Source organism: Rhineura floridana, chromosome 8 (genome assembly GCF_030035675.1).
Source record: "Rhineura floridana isolate rRhiFlo1 chromosome 8, rRhiFlo1.hap2, whole genome shotgun sequence".
NCBI lineage: Eukaryota > Metazoa > Chordata > Lepidosauria > Squamata > Rhineuridae > Rhineura > Rhineura floridana.
In genome coordinates this window covers 80,963,228-80,991,079 of record NC_084487.1, presented here as the reverse complement: position 1 = coordinate 80,991,079, position 27,852 = coordinate 80,963,228, and the positions used below count along the sequence as shown (strand labels likewise).

At 41.8% G+C, this 27,852-nt stretch overlaps 1 protein-coding gene across 2 annotated transcripts in view; it reads right to left on the bottom strand.

Moving 5' to 3' along the window:
• Positions 1–27,852, bottom strand: part of NELL2 (neural EGFL like 2) — a 228,732-nt gene that overhangs the window by 171,010 nt on the left and 29,870 nt on the right. For both annotated transcript variants that reach the window (XM_061637833.1, XM_061637835.1), the window contains exons 4-8: positions 26,186–26,359; positions 25,975–26,071; positions 12,423–12,495; positions 12,186–12,268; positions 2,674–2,802 (exon numbers count right to left, since the gene is read on the bottom strand). In XM_061637833.1, coding sequence (XP_061493817.1) covers positions 2,674–2,802; positions 12,186–12,268; positions 12,423–12,495; positions 25,975–26,071; positions 26,186–26,359 — 556 coding nt within the window. The remainder of the gene's footprint in view (positions 1–2,673; positions 2,803–12,185; positions 12,269–12,422; positions 12,496–25,974; positions 26,072–26,185; positions 26,360–27,852) is intronic.

Sequence of the window (27,852 nt, the reverse complement as noted above, 5' to 3'; positions counted from 1 at the left end):
TTTTCATCGTGCTGTCCACTACAACCCCGAGATCTCTCTCCTGGTCGGTCACCGCCAGTTCAGACCCCATGAGCGTATATGTGAAATTCAGATTTTTTGCTCCAATATGCATAATTTTACACTTGTTTATATTGAATTGCATTTGCCATTTTTCTGCCCATTCACTCAGTTTGGAGAGGTCTTTTTGGAGCTCTTCACAATCCCTTTTTGTTTTAACAACCCTGAACAATTTAGTGTCGTCAGCAAACTTGGCCACTTTACTGCTCACTCCTAATTCTAGGTCATTAATGAACAAGTTGAAAAGTACATGTCCCAATACCGATCCTTGAGGGACTCCACTTTCTACAGCCCTCCATTGGGAGAACTGTCCGTTGATTCCTACTCTCTGCTTTCTGCTTCTTAACCAATTCCTTATCCACAAGAGGACCTCTCCTCTTATTCCATGACTGCTAAGCTTCCTCAGAAGTCTTTGGTGAGGTACCTTGTCAAACGCTTTTTGAAAGTCTAAGTACACTATGTCCACTGGATCACCTCTATCTATGTGCTTGTTGACACTCTCAAAGAATTCTAATAGGTTACTGAGACAGGACTTTCCCCTGCAGAAGCCATGCTGGCTCTGCCTCAGCAAGGCTTGTTCTTCTATGTGCTTAGTTAATCTAGCTTTAGTAATACTTTCTACCAGTTTTCCAGGGACAGAAGTTAAGCTAACTGGCCTGTAATTTCCGGGATCCCCTCTGGATCCCTTTTTGAAGATTGGCGTTACATTTGCCACTTTCCAGTCCTCAGGCATGGAGGAGGACCTGAGGGACAAGTTACATATTTTAGTTAGCAGATCAGCAATTTCACCTTTAAGTTCTTTGAGAACTCTCGGGTGGATGCCATCCGGGCCCGGTGATTTGCCACTTTCCAGTCCTCAGGCACGGAGGAGGACCCAAGGGACAAGTTACATATTTTAGTTAGCAGATCTGCAATTTCACATTTGAGTTCTTTGAGAACTCTCGGGTGGATGCCATCCGGGCCCGGTGATTTGTCAGTTTTTATATTGTCCATTAAGCCTAGAACTTCCTCTCTCGTTACCACTATTTGTCTCAGTTCCTCAGAATCCCTTCCTGCAAATGTTAGTTCAGGTTCAGGGATCTGCCCTATATCTTCCACTGTGAAGACAGATGCAAAGAATTCATTTAGCTTCTCTGCAATATCCTTTGCCACCCATTGAGTAAAACCTTTCCAGTGATTTCCACAAGACAGCTATTATGCATGTTTAAAAATAATATCATAGTCATGTGAAAATATGACTACAACAAGCCATCCCTCTAACAAAGTAAGGGTGCAATCCAACTGAGGGGAGTTGGATATGGCAGACCTCAAGAGGTCCGCCAGAGCAGTCCAGCCCAGTATAAGGACAGCCTGCGGAAGCTGGCAGAAGGCCTGCAAAAGGCCTTCCAGGGCATGTGGGAGGAGGGGTTGAGGGGGGGACTTCTGCAATATCCAGGTCCTGTTTGGCTCCCTCCCACAGCCCTCCATCACAGCAGCCAGTACACCAGGAAAAGAGGTGATGGAAGGAAACTTGTATTTTCTTTCCTTCCACTGCGCCCTGCATCCTCCCTTCCAAGAGGCCTCTGAGCAACAGCTGGATGTGGCAGCCCCTTTCACCAGCTATGCCTCTGCTGGCTTCACTCCCACCAGCCTCCAACAAGTTTGATTACTCTGCCCATCAGATATGCTCTGTATGAGCAAAAGCTGTCTTATTCTTTTCTATCTTGTGAATGCACAATGTAGAGTAGGAGTGGGTCCTATGTAGCCCTCTAGATGTTGCTGGACACCAGGTCCCATCAGTCCCAGTTAACATGGCCAAGGATCAGTGATGAAAGGTGGCAACATATTGAGGCCACAAGTCTACCAGCCCTGATGCAGAGCATTCCCAAACATTGAAGATAATGGCATGGCGATCTGGATTGTGGTTAACATATTTCACTTGAATATTTATATGCTTCATTTACTCAAGTTGATAGCTTCTTCTTCCTGCAGTTTTTACTAGTTCTAAATACTTTAATTGCTCAAAACTGGATGAGAAGATTCTTTTCCAGAAATGTGTAAAAACAAAACCCTCCATACACCCACACACAAAAACACAATCCTTCAGAAATGGATATGTACCCTCCAACTGATTCTAAAGTCACTGTTTATTATGTAGTTCTTTTACACTGGATTGATGATATAATTCATTTTGTCCTGCATAAACTTAACCGTACAAAGATGTTAGAATCCCTTTCAAGAGACCTCTCATTATGTAGCCCTGGGGCAGACTGAAGGAGAGAATCTCCTTTCCAATATGCTTGTGCCATATCCTGACCCTGAGGCTTTGTACACTGTAACATCAGTCAGAGGGAAGACATGCCTGGCCATGCCAACCTTCCTCCATAAGTCTTCCTTTATCTTTCCAGTGCTGGGCATAATAACTGCCACACCACCACCCCACACATAAGGACAAGAGCCAGACTTTCCTAGAGAAAATGAAACATAAAGCATGAAAAACAATGTAGGTAAGTAAATTCATTCATATACAATTTTGTTTTAATCGCACAGCTTTGTGTTTCATATCTCAAATGCATAAACATTTTTAGCAGGTTTATTACCTAGGTCTCTGAATTTCTACTCAATTTACAGCCATACCATGCAAGTGCAGTTCTTACAGCCATCTGTCCAAGATTCAAATTCTCTGTAGGTTGCTCCCTTCATAGTGCAGGTTCTTTCACAATAGCATTGATCCAACCTATTCATCCTCTGCTCAGCTCGAGACAACTAGGTACATGTTGCAGAGAGGGACTTGTTAAATGTGAAAAGTTTTACCTAAAACTATAACAATTTAAGCCATCCTGTATCATCTAGCACTTCTGAGGGGGGGGGGGAGGAAAGGATAGGAAAGGAAACTGTGAAATATGGAAACAAACATCTAGACTCTTATGAACAAAAATGTTAAGTTTGAATACGATTCATCTCATTGTAACCATTTATGCAAGATCTTTTGGGGGTATATTTATTTATTTATTGCATTTGTATACCGCCCCATAGCTGAAGCTCTCTGGGAGGTTTACATGGATATGAGAATAACTAGATGTTTTACACCTTAGCCCAGGGAAATGTATGTGCTTTGGGGCATTTCCATTCATTCCAATGGAGCTATCCATGAAGTAAACATATGGCTCTGCTCTCAATGGGCAGCTACTGAGGATGGAAAGCTCCAGTGCATGCATCATTGTTTCAATATACTTTATTAACAGGTTACTAGGTCAAATTTAAAGTATCTTCACTTTCATTCTGGTTTTTACCAGTTAATTAGTAACTAAGTGCAATCCTATGTGTTTTTACTTAGAAGTATGTCCCAAATTCAATGGGCCTTACCTCCCAGGTAAATGTATGTAGGATTGCAGCCTAAATCTTCCATTCTATACACAATTATTTGGGTATTATAAATCCCTCTGAAATCTGAAAGACTTCCTCCAAAAATAGGTTTGGACCACGCACGGGTTTCTCATCTGAATGCATTCAGAAGAGAATGGATAATAAATGGATTGCGGCTATGATAAGCAGCCTGCAGCCTTATGTGGCAATTGGTTTTAATGTACAGTGCCTGTTAATCTAAGATATATTCACTATTCTGGTGTGGGGAGCACAATCTATTGTTTAGATGGAACTTAAATTGCTTTAAGCCCAGTATCAGTATTTTCAGGTTTAAGAGGATGACAAAAGAGATTTGCATAGTTATATGCTAATACAGTTCCTTAAATTTTACAAGATCCAGATGGGATATGGGATATTAACAGACTATACAATCAATATAGGTAAAACAGAGATTATAGGAATAAATGATATATTTACTGTATCAGTTGATATCAGGTTGGAAAATAAAAGAGAATTATCAATACAATTGGACAAATAGTCCAGTAAGGTATTTGGGAATAAGATGGACATCAGATTTACATGATTCATAGAAAAATAATTATGAACCTTTATTTAGGGACTGTATAGTTTTTATTTCAGAATAGGAAAAAAATATTTTTCAGGAAGAATTGCAGCAGATAAAATTAACATATTACCAATGGTCAATTTTTTGTCCCAACACCTGCCTGTCAAACTATCACTTTCCACTATTAATAAATGGCAACAGTTAATATCTAAATATATTTGGCAGAAAAAAAGCCTAGATTAAAAGCTAAAGAGATAAACAATGAGAAAAAAAGAGGGTTGCAAGTTCCAAATTTAAGTTTGTTGTATACTTTGAATTGTATCAATTGGATAACTTCTTTGGATTGTAGATATGTATGAAGAGTTTACATTGTTTGAGCAAAATTTGGTTGGATTCTGCTTGCATAATATCCTTTGGTGAGAATATAAGGATAGAATATTAAATATTTTTTATTATCAAATATATTAAAGATATTAAAGATAATTATAAAAGGCTTCTTAGACTGACACCAAGACTTAGTAAATCAAGAACAAATGGTTTCACATCTATTTATTTATTATACTTGTATACCGCCCCATAGCTGAAGCTCCCCGGGCGGTTCACAGTAACAATTAAGAGACAGATGCAAGGCAACAACCCTCCTTGCTTTGAATATTTTCTAGTTAGATCTAAAGTTCAAGGCTATATAAGATTAATTAATCAAATCAGAGAATCAACAGAATTTGAGATAGCTATATTAAATACAAACAAACAGACTGGCAAAGATATATAACTTATTATTGAAGTATGATACAGAACACGAGCAAGTAAGAGTACATGGTGAAATGGGCCCAAGACATCAGGGAAAATATACCAGTGGAGATATGGGAGAAATGATGGATAACAGGACATAATCTTTTATTGAACTCAGGGATAAGAGAAAATTGTTATATAATCATGTCCAGTTGATACTTGACCCAGGTGAAAATAAACAAAACCTACCACCTATTTGTTGGAAAAGCCAGAAAGAAAGTGGAGATTTCTTCTGGATTTGGTGGAAGTGCAAAGTGTCTAAGACATATTGGAAGAAATTAAAATCTCATATAGTAAGCATTCTGGGAACTGAGATTCCATTGCATCCTGTAATATTTTTATTAAATTACTTAGAAGGTTCAATATGGAAGGATCATATAGAATTGGTTTCTTATATGTTTGCTGCTGCTAGAATAATATACATAGCTACAAGTGGAAATTTTACTTACCATGAATTGCTGTTTGCTGACTAGAATGGAGGACACTCTGTTGGCAGGGATGATCCTCCCTCTGGAAGTGACAAGTAGGGTCTATTCCAGTCTTCTGCCTCCTCTCCAGGGGGAGGAGCCATCCCCCTCACCAGACTAACTGCAGAGCAAGACTCCTCAACACTTCACACACACACACACACACACACACACACACACAACCCCACCAGTCTATTTGCAGAATGGAATGGAGGACACTCTGTTGACAGGGATGTAACAGAGCAGTATACCATCCAAGGGTGGACTTCCTCTGCAACATGCCTACATAGGAACAATCCCCTGTAACACCCTCTGTCCAAATTCAGTATCGGAAGGAGAAAGCACATCCACCCAATAGTACTTAGTGAAGGTGTGGGGGCTCAGGTAGCCACCTTACAGATATCAGCAATGGAAAACCTGCCTCAGCATGCTGCCGAGGCAGCTGCTCCCTGCAGTGAATGGGCTAACACCCCCACTGGCATCTGCTTACCCAAAGCCTCACAGGCTGTCCCAATTGCCTCTCTCAGCCACCTAGCAATAGAAAGGAAGGACATAAATAGGAATTCTGATTTTCAGATTTCCTGGGTTCTATCCAAGTAGAACTGCAGGGCACATCAGGTGTCCAGGGTGTACCACTTCCTTGCCTATGAACAGGAAGGATCAGGATAGAATGAGGGCAACACCACCCCCAGGGAACTGTAAAACAACAAGCTGACCTTTGGAATGAAGGAGGGGTCAGGCCGCAGCACCACCTTATCTGAATGAAAAAATGCACAGCTGAGGATTAGCAGACAGGGCACCCATTTCTGAAATGTACCTGGCTGAGGTGATAGGCACCAGAAACACCATATTGAGAGTCAGCAACTTAAGAGAGCAAGTTGCCATTGGTTCAAAAGGCAGGCCCATCAAAGCATTAAGAATGCTGCTGTGTGCTGCTGCTTGGCATTTGATGGTGCTGCAGCTCAAGCCCTTCTCCACCTCCGCCTGAGGAAACCAAGCAGGTCTTTAACATCCTGAGAGGTGGAGTCCACTTGACATGGCGCACCAAGACAGAAACACTCCATATCACCGAGTATACCCTATTAGTGGATGCCCAGCAGGAGGAGAGCAGGGTGTCAAGAACATCCCCAGAAAAGTCCAGCTGCCTCAGCCAGCCCCTTTCAGCCTCACAGCTGTCAGCTGACATAGGTCTGGCCATGGGTGAAACACTGAGCCCTGATGGAGCAGTTCCTTTCTCACCACAATCCTTCAAGATTCCCACACAGACAGGTTGAGTAGATCCAGAAACTTTGGGTGCTGAGGCCAATACTGTGTTATCAGAATTACCTCCTCTCTGAACTGATGCACCCTTTGTAACACGTGTTGACTCAGCGAGAAGGGAGGAAACGCATAGGGGACCCTCTTGGGCCAGGACACCTCCAGCACATCTACCACCCCCCGCACGTTGTCACATGGAAACACACCTGTGTGTTTTCTACGATGGTGACCCAGTCAATCTGCCATCTGATTAAAGACCTGAGGCTGCAGCTGCAGCTCAGATTCTCTGATGGAGGTCCTGCTAAGCCAGTCCACCATCAGGTTGTCCTCCCCAGCCAGATGTTTGGCCTGAAGCAACAGGAGGTGGCTCTTTGCCCAATGCAAAAGCCTGTTGGCCTTTTAGATGAGAGCCCTGGAATGAGTTTCCTCCCTGATGGTTCACATACACTTTGGCTAAAGTGTTGTTGGTGCAAACCAGCAGGTGGGCTCTTTGGACATCTGCCTGAATGGACTTCAGTCCCAATAGAATGGCCCCCAATTCCAGGCAGTTGATACTCATCTGCACCTCCCGGGTGCTCCAGATGCCTTGCACCACCTTGCTTCCCAAGTAGGCTTCCCATCCATTCAGACTGATATCAGTGGTGAGTACCAACCACTGAGGATCCTCCAGGCACACACTGTTGAGTAGATGCTGTGGGAACAGCCACCACCTCAGCTCCCTGCACAGCTTGTCCGGAAGAATCACCTCCAATTTTACCCATTCCATTATTCTTTCCTGGAAGGGCAGGAGAAGCTGCTGAAGGAAATGAGAATGTTACTGAGCCCATGGAACCAGATCATGATAGGAGACCATCATCTCCTGCAGCTGAGCCACTGAGGTCCAGTTACTGTGATGCAACCACCAGCTTCACCAATTGCAACACCTTTTGACCTGCTCTGGAGGCTGAAACATCTGAAACTGATCCATGTCCAGAATCACCCCCAAGTGCATCAGAGATTGTGTGGGAGTCAGGGAGCTCTTCTCCATGTTGACCCCAAAACCCAAATCCTGCAAATAGTTACCAGCATGACCTGGAGACACCATTCATAAGATGTAGCCTAGACCTGAATGTCATCCAGATAGGAATAAAGAGAGATCCCTTTAGTGTGCAGGTGGGCAACCAAGGCCACCAACACCTTGGTGAACACTCTCTGAGCTGAAAGCAGGCCAAATATGAGGGTCCAATACTGGTTTTGTTGAACAAGAACTGAAGAAATTTGTGGTTATTTGGGCAAATTGGAATGTGCAGATACAGCTTGGAGAGATCAGTGGAGATAATCCAAACCCCCTTCCTCGGTGCCATGATGACTGACCAAAGAATTTTCATCTTGAACCTCTTTTTGTCTACTTTTTTTGAGCCATTTGAGATCCAAAATGGCCCTGATGTCACCATTTTTCTTGGGCACCAGAAAAAAGACTGAATAAACTCCACAACATTCCTGTGAGGTGGACACCAATTCTGTCGCACGAATGGCCAAGAGATGGTAGACGGCCTTCCTGTAACTCAGGTGTGTCGGGTTTCTGGGAACTTAGAGTTGGAAGAAATCTGTAGTGTGGAGTCTGGGAAAACTCTAACGCATAGCCGGCTACAACAGTGTCCAGTACCCACCTCTCCGAGGTGATGCTGATCCATTCATCCACAAAATGCAGAAGCTGAGCCTCCACTGGAAGCTGATCCAGACCCCTGGTCGCATCAAGTGGAGGCAGACTTCTTGGCACCCTTGGAGAACTGTGAGAAACAGGAGGAGGGTCCCCCAGCCCATTTGGAGGAGGACTGTTCCCCACCCCCATCAGGTCTACCCCAGTGGGATTTGAATTGAGAATACCCCATGGGCTTGGCAAAGCCTTTGTGTTACAAAAAGAACTAGTTTGGCACCCCTTCCAGTCATCCTTTCTAACAGAAGGGAGCACCTTTTTCTTGTCCTTCATCTTCACCAAATGTTTCTCCAGGTGTTCACCAAAATGCTGAGAACCAGCAAAAAGCAGGCAATCAGTCTCTGCAGAGAAGCCTGATCAACCTCCCATAGCCTGAGCCAGATATTCCTCCTAACCACCATAGTGGCTGCCATTGACCTGGTGGAAAACTGAAATGCATCCAGTGAGGTGTTCACCGACAAGACCGAAGCATGAGAAATCTTTTTCAGAGAAACTTTGAGGGACTTGGGAACATCATCCATTGCTCCCAGCTCCTCAGCCCACAAGAAAATTGCCCTGGCAGAAATGGAGGACATAGCAGTCCTGGAGACCACTGCATCTTCCTCAAAACTATGCTGAAAGGTCCTTTGGACCACTCTCCCCTTCTGAGGGAATGATGGCATTAGACATCAAAGCTGCTACAGGCTGATCCACAGACGGATATCTAAGGCGCTGCATCACCTTATCAGGAAGGGTTTAATGCTACCTGGTAATCTTGGGAACATACTTTGACCTATTTGAGCATGCCAGTTCTGCATCCAAAACCTCCTCAAAGGACTAGTGAAAAGGCACTGTGGCCAGCTTTACAACAGCAGAAGAGAAAGCCCTATTGGCCCCCAGGACAGGAGTGGTTTTGGCCCCATCAGACGTATACTCTTCCTCCAAAAGCTGCAATACCCTGCATGCCTTTGTAAGGAGTGGCAAAAACACATCAGAGGGGAAACATCTCTGCTGGGGGATGACTACCTTAAGCTCTTCATCAGAAAGAGTCCCCCCTGCTCCATCTCCCTCCCTTTGAGAAAACTCTGACCCTGAGGGAATCTCTTTCCCTGGCCCAGACTCCAACTCCAATTCCAGTCTGGACGTGAGGGGCACTGGGAGTCTTCCTATGGGGACAAGAACAACAAGAAGAGAAAGACCTAGACAAAGAGAAGGAAGTCCTCCTAGACTTTTTGTGGTTTCTCTGTCTCTTGTGCTTCTTTCGAGATGAAGAGCACCCCTTTTCAATAATCACTTGGGGTGGAGCAGAATGTGAAGGAATGGCTTTCCTGAGTTCCTGAGAAATGCATGACCACAACCAGGAAAAAAAACAGAGAAACTTTCTTGCAGGTGGGAGCATCCCTTGCTGGCCATCCAAAAGAGAAACACCAACCAGGTCTTGAAAAGGCATTGGGGACCTGGAAGCAGTAGTCAAAACCTCATCTGAATCAAACATTTCCCCCCTTTGAGCAGTAAAACCAGAAGATTCCATTGCCCTCACACCAATCCCAGTGAGTGTGGAAGGACCAACAAAGGGAGTAAGAGCAAATCAACAACAACAAACAACTCCTACAGGTAACAGGGGTGAATGGAAGGGATAACCAAAAGGTTTAAGAGCAAAATCTGGAGTAAGAAGCCCTCAAATGACCCCTACGGGAGACAGGGGCAATGGAAGCTGGCAGTCACAGGAAAGATGAAGGATAGGCAGCCTGGGAATGAGAAAGCCAGTCTACCCCAGTAGAGCAACCACTGCACAGAACAGGGTAAGGTGCTCCTGCCTCTTAGCCTCTTACCAGGAAGCAGCCCAACAGAAACCAGCTTCTCCCCCAGAGCCAGCAGGCAGACCTGCCTCTTAGCCTCTTGACAGGAACTGCCTGCTGCTGCCTTTGACTCAAAGCACCCTGAGCGAAGGGACAGAACGGACCCAACAAGATCTGCCCCCTTGAGGCAACATGCTGCAAGACTACCTCCCAAGGGACCACAAAAGCCCACTGAAAACAGCACCAGGAACCTGAGGAAGGGGTCTGTGGATAGCACAAAAGATGTCACAGTTTGAAACCCTCCCTCCCAAAAAGGACAGATCAGGCCGAAAAAAATAAAACAAAATGGTGTTCTCACCAAAAAGATGCAATCCGAAATAGTGTTCCTGACAAAACTTCAGTAAGAGCTAGAGCGAAGAAGCCACAGGGTTGGAAGCCAGGATGCTCTCCAAGACCCAGCGCAGCCCTCCCTTGCCCTGCAAAGGGTCCCAGCAGCAGCAGGAAAAGGAAAAAAGGAGGAAAAAAATCCATCTGGCGCCCACACCCTCTTACTTCATAGATCCTTAAAATCAAAGGAGGGAAAAAATGGAGAGGAAAAAAGAGGCAAAATCCCCTGGGGGCACAGGCACACCAAGGAGGAGAAAAAATTCACACTCACATGCTGACAAACAGGAGAGGAATCATGGCAGAAAAAATGGAAATGGACTGCCTTCAAGTCGATCCCGACTTTTGGCTACCCTATGAATAGGGTTTTCATGGTAAGCGGTATTCAGAGGGGGTCCCTAAAACTACACAGTGGAAAAGGCTGCAAAGCAGGCTAAACCCAGGTCCTGTCTCACCACAGAAAGGGTCAATCTGGTGAGAGGAATGGCTCCTCCCCCTGGACAGGAGGCAGAAGACTGGAATAGATGCTACCTGTCTGTCTGTCAACAGTGTTCTCCAGTCCAGTCTGGTAAATGGAGAGTGGGTACAAGTCTCACAACAAAAGAATGGTGTGATAAAATTTGGTAGTATGCACTGATGGCAAAATTAACCTATTATGTAAGATTTAGAGAGCACAATTATAGAAAAAGTGTGTTTTTTGTTAAGTGGCAGAAATTTTTGGATTAGTATTGTACACATGGGATACTTCCAAATAATACTCTTGGTTTTTCTATGTTTGATTTGTTGTATTTAGTTGTGTTTATGACTGTATGATAAGTCTGGCTCGAATTGGGAAAAAGTAAATATAATTTTTTAAAAAGTTTGACAGGATCATATTTCCTCCCATGCTCTTGGGCATTTTAAAGAAACAGTCACATTAATGAACTGAATTATTAGGGTTGATTTTTAAGCACTCATTCATTTTGAAACTTTCAGTAGGGATTTTGCAACTTTTGCAACTTTTTGCACTTAGCAAACTTTTGATATGTATTTTTGTAACATTAATGTAGACACAAGATCTAGGAATGCTGTTTAGTAAACTAAAAATATAAGAAAGCCAAAAGATTTCAGGCATACCCTCAAACCATGTTGCATATTTCCCATGTTATCATGTTACAATATACTGTATATATATATATATTGCAATCATATATTTCTCAAAATAAATAATATATAAAGCAAATTACCAACTTCAAAACATTTGATGCTGAAAGGGTTGTTTCATTAAATGCAATTAACAATTTTGTCCTGCTTAGCAATGCTAATGTCTTACATAAGGCAATAATTGAAACAGTATTAACCTGTACCCCAAACAAAAAGCAATCCAGCAATGGTCAACTATTAACTCTGGTGCTAAAGCTTCTTTAAAAGGCATATGGATTATTCTGTTATTTTTTTAAAAAATTATAATGCAGGTGCATTTTCCTCAATAAAAATACTTGTTAGAAAAATGTTTGATGGAAGATGGTAAGGGGCAGATGGGGCACTAGTTAGCTTTTCTTGTCCAAAGATCCCATGCTTGGAGAAGCCTTCATCCACTAATCTCGTAAGTACTCTAAACCACTATTTTTTATTCAAATTAATAGTTGTGAAAATTTATGAGTCATTCCTTTCTCAAGGCGTTTGGTTCCGTGTTCTATTCAAAGAACAAATAAAAAAACAAGGGAAGTATTATAAAGGAATCCATAAAAATATACATATATACATCCACATATATATGTCCCTCAACAGAGCTTCTATGTTACAGCAATTTACACCCCACCACCACACACATACAAAAAAAAAACCTTCTGAGAACTTGTTACCTTTGCAGATGTTTTGGCTAAAATATCTTGCAGCTCCATAATTTTCTGCACAAGTCCATGAAAGTCATTACATGTTGGGCATGCTGAAATTACAAATGCTACATTTGTCAAGTTGTACTTCTATTAGGACACATCTGACAAGATTCAATTGATAATCAGTACATTTTAAGAGGGATCTTGCAGGATAATAATTAAACAGCTCATTGTATTTTATGGTATAAAAACTACCAGACTTACTGCGATTAAGATCTGGGCACTGAGAGATAAATCCTTGAGGCATGACAAGTAATTGCACATCTTGCATTATGCCCTGTGCAAATGGGGGGGGGAGAGAGAGAGAGAGAGAGAGAAAGAAAGGTTATGTTATTTTTAGTCTGTCAGTATAATATTGCAAAGTTAGCATTTCCATATGAAACCTTCTAGCACACAAAATAGGTATACCCCACCGCCAAAAGAGTTTCCATAAAGTTATTATATTTTACTTTCGTTTACTGTAGCATCAGGAGAGTAGACAAGAAAGAAAACAGCTGTATATATATGCACTGATACACAGATGCATTCAACCTTTTTCAGAGAATTAGGATTAAATGCCAAGGTATAATTAAGCAGCAAGAGACTGGTTGCTCTGAATTCACCATTACTTTTATTTTTTACTTTTATTTAGTTACTGAGTGAAAGATTTCAAGTGACCTTTAAAAACAATTTAAAAATAATTTGCAGTTTCACTGAGTTTTAAGGTACCCATTTAATTTTTAAAAAACATGAGAGCACAACTCACAGCTGTTATGATGCACTACAAAACTTCAATTCATTTTACTATGGTTTAAGCAGCCGATTTTCATGGTAGATTGCTGACCTAATCAGCTTCATAAATCTGCTACAGAAAATGGTGCAAGAAGCTGGTGAACTCAATACTGTATTTGTGCATTATAACTCTTTCAACACTCTTACAATGGTCTCTGTTTTGGGGGGGAGGGTAGAATTTGCAAAAACTAATACTTCTTTAAAGAGATGAGATTTTGTGAAACAGGTCTAGAAAGTAGTTGCATTCTATTTTATTTATGAAAATATATATGCTGCTTGATTGTAAAAAAAACCTCGTAAGAGATTTATATCTTTTCATTGTCTTCACCCCTCTATTTTAATTGTTTTAAATGAAGGGTGGGGAACCTCTGACTCTGGGCCTACTTTGACAGGTGGGTGGGCTACTCCTGTCAATCACATGGCATCATGCCACATGATTGACAGGTGGGTTGCCCCATCAAAATCCTGACATGAGAGGTTGAAAAGGGGTGTGTGGGAAGGCTTGCAAAACCTGCCCCATGCGGATCCTTTCAACCTGCAGCATCAAAGGTTGAAAGCAGGAGTGCAGGAAAGCACTGTGCAGGCTTCTCCTTTGCACCTCTTATGTCAGAGGTGGAAAGGAGCCGCTTGCAGCAGCTTCAGTTTCCCCCTCCTTGAGCAACGTGTATTCCTACTGCCCATCAGTTGATGGGCAGTTGGGAGCATAACTTGCCCAGCAAAGGAACAATTAGGAGCCCACTTAAAGCTCCTGATTGTTCTTTTCAATCCCCACCCTCATCCGCCCCACAACTTACATATATGATGTCAGGTGTAGACCTTTGTGGGCACGGCTTCCCCCAAATGGCCCTATGGGCCAAATGGGAATGCCTGGCAGGCCAAGTCTGGCCTGCGAGCAAAGGTTCCCCAGCCTCTTTTAAATTGTGAATTTGAATGTACATCCATTCACCTATTATTTATTTATTTATATCCTGCCCTTCCTCCCAGCAGGAGCCCAGGGTGGCAAACAAAAACACTCAAAAACATCTTAAAAACAGACTTTAAAATATATGAAAACAAAACATCTTAAAAAAAACTTTTAAAATATCTTAAAAAGCAATTCCAACACAGACATATACTGGGATAAGGTCTCTACCTAAAAGGCTTGTTGAAAAAGGAAGGTCTTCAGTAGGTGCTGAAAAGATAACAGAGGTGGTCCCTGTCTAATATTTAAGAGGAGGGAATTCCAAAGGGTAGGTGCTACAACGCTAAAGGTCTGCTTCCCATGTTGTACAAAACAGACCTCTTGATAAGATGATTTGCGAGTGAAGGGGCGAAATAAGAGAAGGACACATCAGCTTGGGTTGAACAAGGGCCACTTTATTAAACTATACAAAAACGCCTTTTAAAGTGACCTGCAGAGGGAAACCTAGGTGCGGAACTATCTATAAGCAAGCATCTTGCCATACAGCTCACGGGCGACCAGCCCCTGCTTGGGACAAGGGCAAGCCCCATCTGCTTACCCCTTCCGCCAGCCACACCCAGTAGGTGAGTAGGGGGGCCTTCCCACGTCATCCCCACCCGGGACCGTATAATCCCTGGGTAGATGAGGATAAGTTGGCCCCAGAAGCAGCCCATATCCTGCTCTAGAGCCGTAAAGCCCTGTCTAATATTTAAGAGGAGGGAATTCCAAAGGGTAGGTGCTACAACGCTAAAGGTCTGCTTCCTATGTTGTACAGAACAGACCTCTTGATAAGATGATATCTGAAAGAGGCACTCACCAGTAGAATGTAGTAATCAACTAGGTGTATAAGGAGTAAGATGATCTTTCAAGTATCCTGGTCCTAAGATGTATAGAGCTTTGCGTACCAAAACCAGAACCTTGAACTTGGCCCAGTAGCTAATGGCCTTATATCTGCTGATTACTTTTAACAGATGCTACAAGTGGCTATCTCATATCTTTTTAAAAATGACATCACATGCACAAAGCATTATATAATGACAAAAATAGTAATAAATGATCCCAGAACCCCATGATCCTAATTCATGATCTTGGTTACTTCATGATTTCATCTCAAACCCTAGTCCCTTTTTCAAAAAAACAGCAAGTTTATTACTTTTATCAGTGAAATATAATGTTTAAGAATAAATAAATAAATAAAAAAGCCAAGCCTTTAGTTGTAAGAGGAAGAAGCATTTATGTATGGAAAAATAATAATAATGGAGTGCAGAAGTGAAATGGAAAGAAACCAAATGTGACCAGAGGATTGGTCTGGACAGTTATGTGCACTATCCTCAAGGTCCAGTTTGTTCAACTACTTCTTGCATCTTTAAAATATGCAAATACTTTTGTTATCCAGCAGAGTAGCAAAAGTCACTATGAACTCAAAGGAAGTCCAAATGTTGTGAATACGAAATCAAACTCTACATATTTGTAACTGAATGTAGTATTGTACCCTAGGGGAGTGAGGGGACCCAGAGGTGGTTTACTTTACATCCAGTGATAAAGTGCACTTTCCATTTGTCCAGGTAGAACAACAATAGCCCACTCATCTGACCCTTTCCCAAGTAAGCCAACAGTGTATCAATTCCTAGTCCTAAATCATTCTTCTGATTTCTTGGTAACCCATAAAAATGTCCAGGAGTTCAATCAATGCTACCAGAAGTAATTTGCTCCGGATGTAGCAGATCCTGGCTTATGTAAGCAAACAGGTTTCCCTGATCCATACTCTCACAATTAATACCAATTAAACAACTATCTATTTATATACTATCTTGAGTTGAGATTCCAGTCCAAAGAAAAGAAACAGTCCTTCCTACACAGCGAATAGGTATACTATATACTTCCTATATAGCCAATGGGTATACCATGGTATACTCACCATTTTCAGTGAGAGGAAAAAATCTAACAAACTTTAGGGTTTCCTAGCCTGCAGAAAGAAAATATGAATGTTCTCCTAGTTCTGGGCAGTAGGAAAGGTCTTTGTCTTTCCAGTACCTTACATCAAGCCCAACCCTATGAAAGGAGAAGGCTTCTGTCTTCAGCCTTCTTGTCTCTAACGCAGCCTATCCCAGCTTGGATCCCAGATGTTGCTAGACTACAATTCTCTCATCATTCCCAACCATTGGTCATGCTGGCTGGAGCTGATGGGAGTTGTGGTCCAACAACATCTGGGGACCCAAGGTTGGGAAAGCCTGCAAGTCTAACTCTCTGTAGTCTTTTCTTTCATTTGGTTATCTTTTAACTCTGGACACCAGAGTGTGCTAGAAAATTGAGAGCAAACAAAAAGATACAGAGAGAAATGACAAAGGCAACTTAAAAGGGTTGTTTTCCCTATTAAATTGCTCCCGAAGAGTAATATGACCGGAGAGATGGAAAGCTCACTTCTTCCTTTGTACTCAATCATTTGTGCCTACCTAGAGCCCATGATGGGGGAACAACACACCCAATCTCAACTGAGAGGATGGAATACCTATGTAGGTGGGCAATTCACAAGTATGCCCAGTTCTAAAAGAATGACTAATAATTCAGACAATGACATTTTGTTGTTGTTATCAGTAGCATTCCAAGGGCTGAGCAGTGGGACCAATCCACCCTGGGTGCAGGCAATAAGGGGGTGCATTGTCTGAATTTAAAAACAATAATAAAAAAGTCTGCCCGCCACAGATTAAAGTCCCTTGCCGAAGTGGAGGGCAACGAGAGGCGGCTCCATGAGGCGAAGCGGCAGTCACAGTGTTTTGAGGCGCATCACCTCAACAGACAGAGAAGCGGGTGGCGAGAGCTGACAACACAAACCTGTCGGTGGTGGTTCACAAAGCTGGCAACTTGCACCTGGTATGGCCCTCCTGAACTTTAACACGGCATTTTCCTCAGGAAGAGGCGTCCGAGTCCCCAGTAGTCGCTTCAGGAGGCTGGAATGGCTGACTGGGGCTTGGACCATGGGAGAGGTAGGCGGCTTCGAAAGCAGAACAGCAGCCTTTCAGTGCACTCCAAGATGTGTTTACTCAGCAGTAAGTCTCGCTGTGTTCAAATGGGCTTACTCCCAGGCAGCTGTGTGCATACAACTGCAGCCTAAATCACTCCCCCCATCCAACATCTGGAACTGCAGTTTCAAAATTTGCTGCAGTTGGCGGGGCTTTTCTGCTTTTAATCTCGGTGTCACCATGATTGGGCACCCCAAGACATGTCTCCCCTCTCGCCCTTGAACCTGAACTGGTGTAGCCTTGCCTTCTTAACGGCACGAGATGTTTATAGCAAGATTGTATGGTGTAGCAGATGGTACTACCATTCTGCACCATTTTCGGTTTAAGGGCCCGCTGGGAGAAGGCAAACATTTGCTGGGGTGACCAGTCATGCTGACTCCGGGGTTACATACACAAAGATCAAAAGAAGAAAAGCCCAGCCAAATGCAGCAGGTTAGTTTTGACATTTCAGTTCCAGAAGCCAAACTTGGGAAAAAGGTGCTTTAGGCTGCAGTCCTATGCAACTACCTGGGAGTAAGGCCCTTGGAACACAGTGAGACTTACATTTGAGTAAACATGCAGTCCTGTGCACCCTTACTTGGGAGTAAGGATGAAAGGATCTGTCAATGTCGGTTCTCTTGGTTCCTCATTTACATCTTACATCTAAACAAATATGCTTTGGCTTGCACTGTAAGGCTCCAGCTCTGTGCACACTTACAGTAGAGTAAACATGTATAGGATTTGAGTAAACATGTATAGGATTGCACTATGAGGGCACAACCCTATACTTGGGAGCCCCACTGAACTCAACAGAATGTATTATTTATTTCTGAGTAAACATGAATAGTATAGGGCACTTCATAATTGCAGTATTCAAATATAGGAAGCCTTATCCTGAGTCAGGCCATTGCTCCATCCTTATAGTCTATTCACTGACTGGCAGTGGCTCTCTATGTTTTCAGATGGGGTTTTCCCCACTCCATCCTGGAGATTCAACCTGAAACCTTTTGCATGCAAAGCATGCGCTTGTACTACTGAGTTACAGCCTGCCTTAGAGAATAATGCCATCCAATGCTGTATAGAATTGGGCTTCCCAAATCACTTGTGAAAATGGCCTTAGAGCACAATGCTGCATTTACTCAGAAGTATGTCCCATGCTGTTCAGTGCAGTTTGATCCCAAGTAATTTTGCCTAGGATTGCAGCCATAAACTCCCTTGCAGTTCACATTTACACATTACAGTTTGATGGGCACCCTGTGCATAGACATCATGTTGTACTCGGTGCCTTTGCCTGACTTGTACATATGGAAGAAAAAGATGTGAATCCTTTATTTTCTCTATATGCAGCATGTGCTCACTAGTTATGTAATATGAGTTGCCAGGCTCAGGGCCTGAGAATGATTCTGTATCTTTAAGAGAAGAGAAAAGTCAGCCAAGTGCAAGACTGGGCCTGGCAACCAAGAGGTCTTCTGTATCTTTAAAAGTTGTGCGGGGGGAAGGGAGAATTCCACCTTGTGGTTTTTCCCATTACAGTGTTGCAAGAAAACCTGCACTTGGCTGACTTTTCTCTTCTCTTAAAGATACAGAATCATTCTCAGGCTCTGAGCCTGGCAACCCTATATAAATGTAAATAAATAAATGTGTTTTGATCAATTTGGGATAAAGGGTCATTAGAACATAAGTGCCTTGCTGGTTCAGAATGAAGGTCCACATAGTCCAGAATCCTTAAAACTGGACAAGTCTGGGAAGTCCATAAACAGGGCATGAAGGCAATAACCACGTCCCATTACTGCCCTGAGTCATTGTTCTTCAACTTTGGGTCCCTAGCTGTTGTCAGACTGTAACTCCCATCAACTCCAGCCAACTTAGCCAATGGCCAAGGATAATGGCGGTTGTAGAACAGTGCAAGTCTAAGGTTGTAGTGTTCTTTTTTCAAGTCCCTATGTGCTGCTTTGCTTGCAAAAGCTTTGTTTGCTGCTGTGGGCTTTTACTTCATCTGATAAATTCTACTGAGAAAGGAAGATTTATCCCTGGAATTTAGTCATAGGACCACTACAGAAGTATTAGCATTTCCCCTGTAGTTATGGAATACCGCAGAATTCTTAACAGACAGATGAGGATTTTTCACACCATACATTGAAAGCACATGGCTTCCCCCAAAGAATCCCTCACAGAGCTGCAATTCCCATTACCCTTAACAAACTACAGTTCCAAGGCTACTTTGGAGGAAGCCAAGTGCTTTAAAAGAATGGTATGGATGTGACCTATTCTCAATAAGGTCCATCATGACATGAACAAATGTTTCTTAATGGCTAGGATCACATTTTTTTTAAGAGCAGGCATTAAAAGAAACAATCAGTGGTTGCCCCTTTCATATTTTGACCCATGAGTGGCTCAAATAGCTCTGTTTATTTTATTTCCACATTCATCTATCTCTGAATAGGGTTGCAACAGTACAAACAAAACGCCATTTATCCTTGGGATGGCAAGGAATTTACTATAGTAGGCCACCTGAATCGATCCTCAATACAATCCTGGAGTAAGCAGTAGCAAGCTTTCACAAAAGCGGAGTGTTGTCTGTTTTGTTTCCTTGCAGGAAAATCGACCAATGCCTGAACCAGGTCCCAATGGTAGGTCTGTTTAGGCTAACTCATTCAGTTTGTGGATTTTTTAAAAAAGGATTTTATGCCTCTATTATTATTATTATTATTATTATTATTATTATTATTATTATTATTATTATTACATTTGTATATCGCCCCATAGTCAAAGCTCTCTGGGCGGTTTACAACAACCCTTAGTTACATGAAGGGTTAGTGTCCGCCCCAGGTGCAGCCAATGGAGGCGCCCAGGGCTGCAACGGACAGACGGGCGGATAGATGAGGATGGACAGCGAGAGGAAGCCGCCGCCAGCTTCGTTTGAGCCCCAGAGCGTGGGATCAGTACTGGAATATGGGAAAGGATGATGGTGAGGACAGTGTGTGCCTCTGAGCATGTGCAGAGCACCTTTCCAGTTCCCTTGAGAGATGTCACGCCACAGGGCTGAAACAGTGTCTGCGTTTCTTTTCTAGCCATTATTATTATTCGTTTCATTTCATGATTCTTACTGAAAATAATTTTGTCATATAGAGGAGGGGTATTAAAAAATGATCTGCTCCGGGTGTCAAATACACTAGGTACGCCACTGGTTGTTATATGCCTTCAAGTTGATTATGACTTATGGCAACCCTATGAATCAGTGACCTCCAATAGCATATCTTATAAACCACCCTGTTCAGATCTTGCAAGTTCAGGTCTGTGCCTTCCTTTATAGAATCAATCCATCTCTTGTTTGGTCTTTCTCTTTTTCTACTCCCTTCTGTTTTTCCCAGCATTATTGTCTTTTCTAGTGAATCAGGTCTTCTCATGATGTGTCCATTATGTATGATAACCTTAGTTTCATCATTTTAGCTTCTAGTGATAGTTCTGGTTTAATTTGTTCTAACACACAATTATTTGTCTTTTTTGCAGTCCATGGTATGCGCAAAGCTCTCCTCCAACACCACATTTCAAATGAGTTGATTTTTCTCCTATCTGCCTTTTTCACTGTCCAACTTTCACATCCGTACATAGAGATTGGGAATACCATGGTCTGAATGATCCTGACTTTGGTGTTCAGTGATACATCTTTGCATTTGAGGACCTTTTCTAATTCTCTCATAGCTGCCCTACCCAGTCCTTGCCTTCCTCTGATTTCTTGACTATTGTCTCCATTTTGTTAATGACTGTGCCGAGGTATTGATAATCCTTGACAAGTTCAATGTCCTCATTGTCAACTTTAAACTTACATAAACTTTCTGTTGTCATTACTTTAGTTACATAAATCTTTTGTCATTACTTTAGTCTTCTTGACATTCAGCTGTAGTCCTGCTTTTGTGCTTGCCTGTTTAACTTTCATCAGCATTCATTTCAAATCATAACTGGTTACTGCTAGCAGTATGGTATCATCTGCATATCTTAAATTATTGATATTTCTTCCTCCAATTTTCACACCTCCTTCATCTTGGTCCAATCCCGCTTTTCATATGATATGTTCTGCATATAGATTAAACAAAAAGGGTGATAAAATACTCCCGTCTCACATCCTTTCTGATTGGGAACCAATTGGTTTCTCCATATTCTGTCCTTACAGTAGCCTCTTGTGCAGAGTATAGGTTGCGCATCAGGACAATCAGATGCTGTGGCACCCCCATTTCTTTTAAAGCATTCCATAGTTTTTCATGATCTACACAATCAAAGGCTTTGCTGTAATCTATACAGCCCAGGGTGATCTCCTTCTGAAATCCCTTGGTCCTTTCCATTAACCAACGTATGTTTGCGATATGATCTCTGGTACCTCTTCCCTTTCTAAATCCAGCTTGGACGTCTGGCATTTCTCACTCCATATATGGTAAGAGCCTTTGTTGTAGGATCTTGAGCATTACTTTACTTGCATGGGATATTAAGGCATTAGTTCGATAATGACTGCATTCCCTGGGATCCCCTTTCTTTGGAATTGGGATGTATATTGAATGCTTCCAGTCTGTGGGTCATTGTTTTCTTTTCCATATTTCTTGACAAATTTTTGTCAAAATATGGACAGATTCAATCTCAGTAGCTTGTAGCAACTCTATTGGTATGCCATCTGTTCCTGGTGATTTGTTTCTTCCATGTATTTTAAGAGCAGCTTCCACCTCACATTCTAACATTTCTGGTTCTTCATCATACGGTTCCTCCATGAATGTCATCCTTGCATCTCTTTTATAGAGTTCTTCAGTGTATTGCTTTTATCTTCCTTTCATTTTATCTTGGTCAGTCAGTGTGCTCCCGTTGATATTCAACATCCCTACTCTTGGTTTAAATTTCCCTCTAATTTCTCTGATCTTTTGGAGTAGGGCTCTTGTTCTACCCTTTTTGTTGTCCTCTTCTATTTCTATACAATAACTATTGTAATAGTTCTCATTGTCCCTACGTACTAGTGACTGTATAGTTGCATTTAGAGTTCTAACCTTGTTGCTATCTCCTTTTGCTTTCCTTCTCTCTTTAACCATGTTAATTGTTTCATCAGTCATCCATTGAGGTCTTTTTCTCTTTTTAACTAGAGGTATTGTCTTTTTGCATTCTTCCCTGATAATGTCTCTGACTTCACTCCATAGTTCTTCTGGTTCTGTGTCAACTAAGTTGAAAGCCTCAAATCCGTTCCTTATTTGATCTTTATATTCTTCTGGGATTTTATTTAAATTGTATTTTGGCATTATGATTGCTTTGTTCTTCTTCTTTACCTTTACTCTGATTTTCAATATTACCAGTTCATGATCTGTACCGCAGTCTGCTCCTGGTCTTGTTTTGCAGAAAGTATGGAACTTCTCCATCTTCTGCTACCAATTATATAATCAGTTTGATTCCTATATTGACCATTTGGTGATGTCCACATGTGCAGTCCTCTTTTCTATTGCTCAAAAAATGTGTTTGCAAGAAACAAATTATTGACTTCACAGAATTCAATAAGTCTTTCTCCTGCTTCATTTCTATCTCCTAATTCCTAGTTCTTCTCTGTTCCCTACTTCTGCATTCCAGTCCCCCATGATTATGAGCAAATCTTGTTTTGGTGTATGATCAATTTCTTCCTATACTTCTGCATAAAATCTTTCCAATTCCTCTTCTTCTGTGTTTGCCATTGGAACATAGACTTGGATGATGGTTATGTTAATAAATTTCCCATCAAATCGCATTGATATCACTTGCTCAGACCTTGCATGATAGCTCCTAATTGCTTTTGCTGCATCATTTCTCATGATTAAAGCAACCCTGTTCCTTCTTAATTTCTCTTTTTCTGCATAAAATATTTTGTAGTTGCCTGATTGAAAATGTCCCATTCCCATCCATTTTAATTCACTCACACCAAGTATTGTAATGTTGATACGTTCCATTTCTTGCTTGACAATTTCTAACTTTCTCTAGTTCATGCTTCTCACATTCTATGTTCCTATTGAGTATGTCGTACAACTCCAGACTCTCCTTTCACATCTGTGCGCATCAACCTCAGGGCTTCCATTCATCTTTGACCCAGCTGCCCCATTGGTCATAGTGCTACTCGTACTTGTCCTATGTGCTTCCCCAATATCTCAATGAGTGCCTTCTGACCTGGGACCTCATCTTCCAGCACTATCTCATGTTGCATTTTGAATACTCTGTTCATAGGTTTTTGTGGTAAGAGGTATTCAGAGGTGGTTTACCATTGCCTTCCTCTGAGTTTGGATGCATCTTAGTCTGGTGTCTCAGCTTTGACCATTCTACCTTGGGTGCCCCTGCTAGGAGTCTAGCCTCTTGGTCTAGACTCCTGATGGCATTGCTCTCAGCTTCTTCAACACTCTCAAGCCTAATACAGTATGCCCAGTACTAAAAGAATGACTAATAATTAGCATAAGGCTTACTAAGAGATGCAGATATGCCAGCTGGAAATAAACAATTTTTATGAAATATGGATCACTGTGGAAGCAGAATATTCATGTATCTTTTTTCAAAAATTTAAGAAGAGTTTCTGTAAGGAGAGGTGCTCTCTCATGAGTATAATACCCAGTTCACGAAGGGCTTTAAAGATCAGAACCAGAATCTTGAATTGGGCCTGGAATCTAATCACGAATGAATGACAGTGCCATAGGATATTATATTCCTATCTTCCTACACTATTAGGAGGCAGCAGCAGTCTGTACCAGTTGCAATTTCTGAATCATTTTCAAAGGCAGACCCACATAGTCCCACATAGAGCACATTGTCATAAAATCATTTCTAGAATTCAAAAATGCATGGATGACTATGACAAGATCCCAGTGGCTGATAAAATAGGCTCCTGGCCCCTGTCACATTCTTCCAGAGCAAGGAAGGAGCCCGCACAGACAATGCACTGCTTTGGTAGGATAACTGCCATCCAATAAACAAAGCCTCCAGTTCCAGACAACTGATTCTGTCCCCTAGCATATTACCTATCTTGTCTGGATTCAACTTCAATCTGTTGGCCCTCAAGAGACTCAAGGATATTTGGCTTTGAACCAAGGATGCCTCAATGAACCAAGGCCCAGATACTTCTCCTGGGGTTTGCCACCTCACCAATTAATCTGCAAAGGGGGCCTTGCTGGTAACCCCACCATAATGATTTATTCTGCACTTATTTTAGAGCAGATCTTTCCAATGAGAAATTAATTGAAAAAATAATAACATAAACTAGGATATCAGTGGCAATGCCGGCAGCTGTGCCTTGAGCAAATGACAGCAGGGTCACAAGAACATATGACGTCCCTACTGGATCAGGACAGTGACCCATATAGTCCAGATTCCTGTTCTTGCTGTGGCCAACTAGTAGTCCAAAGCATATGTACTTGCAAGTAAGTTAAACTAGTCCAAAGCAATATACATGGAACTAAGTCCAATTAATCTTCTGCCCAGTTAATATTCTTAGGTTTGCAACCTAAGTGAATCTTTAAGGAAGAATGGTGACAAATTCTAGGTGTCTACAGATTTGGTGTTTTTCCAGCATGTCTACCCTTTTCTCCTTCTCTTCTTTTTTAATTTGACTGGTTTTTGTTTTCCTTAACATCTAGCCTTAAGAGGAATTCTGAGGAATCCAATGTTTGTGTGGGATGGTGATTCAGCTATGAAATGCCTTCCTCTGGAAGGTTCAGCTTGCCTGCTCACTGGTTAGCTTTTGCCCAGTCTGAAGATTCATCTCTTTGTGCAAGCATTTGGAAATAACTGAATTGGTCAAATCCTCAGCTATTAAAAGCTGCTGTTTAGAATGCTGGTTTTAATTATTTTAAATTAAAATAATTATTTAATTAAATCATTTTAAATATTTTATTTTGTGATAATAGTGTTATGTACAGTATATGGCTATGCTACTGTATGCTGCTTTGGGGTCATTGCTGATGAAGGGCAACCAATAAAATAATTAAATGCATTTAATAGAGCTATGGTATCTGTCTCAAACCAACATACAAAATCCGACAATGGTGCTTCCTGGCACAGAAAGCTGTCTGTTCAAGCATCAGACTCTTTATGTGCTACTCCATCTCATTATTTTTTCACTGCTTGACATATAGCCACATGCACACATTACTCAGTTGTAAAGCATACTCAAGTATAGACCAGGGAAGGGCTTCAGTTTTAGCTCTGCTCCTGATGCGACGTCTTTTTTTTTAATAATCACATATTGAACATGGTTGCCTGCATAGGAAGACCAATGCACAAGTACCTCCTAGAGACATCTGACTGTACAAGTATTCCAATCATGTAGTGCCCCTACATGCAAGGAGACACACATTGGCCTTTCTGTACAGACAACTGTGCTCATTGAGCAATTGTCCAATAAAAGGGGGCAGAGCTAAAAGGGCAGCCCAGCTCCAGTATGTCCTCTATCTGAGTAATGTGTGCATATGTATTAGAGAAAAGTATTTCAGTTTACAGAAGTACACGGTGTTTTTTTTACTAAATAGGTTTCCAAATTGCTTTGTTCCTTCTTTCTTTCATCTTCTCTGCCCATTCTATATTGGTCACCTTCTCAGATTACACTTGCAGAGTAAAATAAAATTTTAACAAAAATAAAAACATCACAAGTAAAAAATTTCATATTTTTCAAGAACCATATTGAGCAATAAAGCTACAAATTCACTGTTTGGCCTGATATAGCACCCCCAAAGTGTAACTGAACAATCAACCCATTCAAAGAATGTGTAGTACGAGTCTCAATGCCAGAGATAAAACTACCCCAGATTCACACTTGCTTGAGATATCTTTTACAATATATGCATTGCTTTGGCTAAATGATAATTTCTGGCAAGAGCTTTTTTGTGATGGTCCTCACCAGTACAGAGTACCATCACCTCTTTTCCTTGCTGCCATTGGCAGCCATTTTGTGCTGGCACCCATAGAACTTTTATCAATATATTAGTACTGGCACCTCATTTTTCACACAAAAAAGCACAGTTTCTAACTTAATTTTACATTTTTCTTTTTTTTCTTGAGGAAAACATACCTTGAAGTAGCCATGTGCACCATTCCTTTGTCCCAACCAAAATGTTGTGCCAATAGGTAAATCCATATAGGGTTTTTCCACCACTCTCTCATAAATTCTGTTTTAAAACAGAAAGCAGAAGCAAGGGAAAAAAGATTACTTTGATTCTACCCAGTGTTGATTTAATGCTGAAGCTCCAAGTAATTGATTCAAAATGCAACTCTTCACTTACTTATTGCAGTCTACATGCAAAATGAGGTGTGATGCACTGATTGCTAAAGACAGCCTGTGCCACTTGTCATCTGCCAAAATGTAAGGAAACACTTCCGTATGTGATCGATGGCTTCCTGAACGATAGTGCAATCTAATTTCATTTCGATGACCGCTGCTTTCTAGTTCCAAGTACCTGAACCAGAAATGGAGCATCAATTCATGAAGCAATGTTAACAGTGAAGAAACAGAAATGATTCTGTTTGTTACTACAATGAATAGAACTGAGCAAAAAGCCCTATTCAAACATCACTCACAGGTAACAATCGTGTTGGCTCTGGAGTGGGGACACATTTTTAGCTCTTTTAGTCCTGCCCCTGATGTCATGTCTTCTTCCTCCAATAACTGTATGTTGTGCAGCATTGCCTGTGAAGAAACCCCAACACAGAAGCTCCTGCTTTCAAGTAGGGACTCTGCATGATCAGGACACCTGCAGGTGTCCCAATCATGTGGAGTCCCTACAAATGAGCAAGAGGTCATGTACTGGACTTTCTTTACATACAACAGTTGCTCCGTACCAACCTGGAACAGGGCTTTCATTGTAGCTGCTTGTGTTTGTGGAAGAGTGTTCCTGTTCAGATATTATGGGCACCCACTATTTGTAATTTACTTTAATGAAATAAATGGTGCTGCTTTGCTAAAAAGATTGTCACTAAGTGCCTGTCTTTTATTTCTTCATTTTTTACATTTGCAACAAAATATTTCTAGCTACCAGGAAAATTCAGGTATTTCTGTCTTTGTTTTGCATACTTAAGAAAGTGCATTTATATTCTCTTCAACATGAACTTCAGTGAATGAAACACAATTTCAGTTTCCATTCAGACCCTCATAAATTAAAACTTGGTTTTCAAAATGAAGAGAGCCAGTGTGGTGTAGTGGTTAGAGTGTTGGACTACAATTTGGGAGACCAGGGTTCGAATCCCCACACATCCATGAAGCTCACTGGGTGACCTTGGGCCAGTCACTGCCTCTCAGCCTCAAAGGAATGCAATGGTAAACTACCTCTGAATACCGCTAACCATTAAAACCCTATTCATAGGGTCACCATAAGTCAGAATCGACTTGAAGGCAGTCCATTTCCATTTTTTTCAAAATGAAGCTTCAATACAATACTAAAAAGAGGGTTAGATCCACCTGTGGGAGCATGAGTTCTACTCTGAGATGTTCCTGCTTGCAGACAGAGGTAGGTGAATTTCTCTCTGTCTCCAGAGCTTCACCAGAGGAAGGCAATGGTAAACCACCTCTGAATACTGCTTACCATGAAAACCCTATTCATAGGGTCGCCGTAAGTCGGAATCGACTTGAAGGCAGTCCATTCCCATTTTTCTAGAGCCTCACCACCATCTCCTATACTGTTTCAGAGCGTTGGGAGACTCGCCAGAACAGTATGAGTGATCTTTCAGGGAGCTACAGAGAAGGGAGGAATCAGCAAATGCCATCCCTCCCCTCCACTGGATCAAACGCCTTCTGCAGATAGAAAGAGACTTTCTGGTGACAGAAGGGGAAGTCTGGACCCAACCCATGGCCTCTTCATTGCACTGGCAAATTCTTAGTAACTTCTAAAATTTCATGCATGAGGTGGGCCACTCAAGGGAAGGTGTCATCTGCAGTAGCAGTGGGGAGCAGATA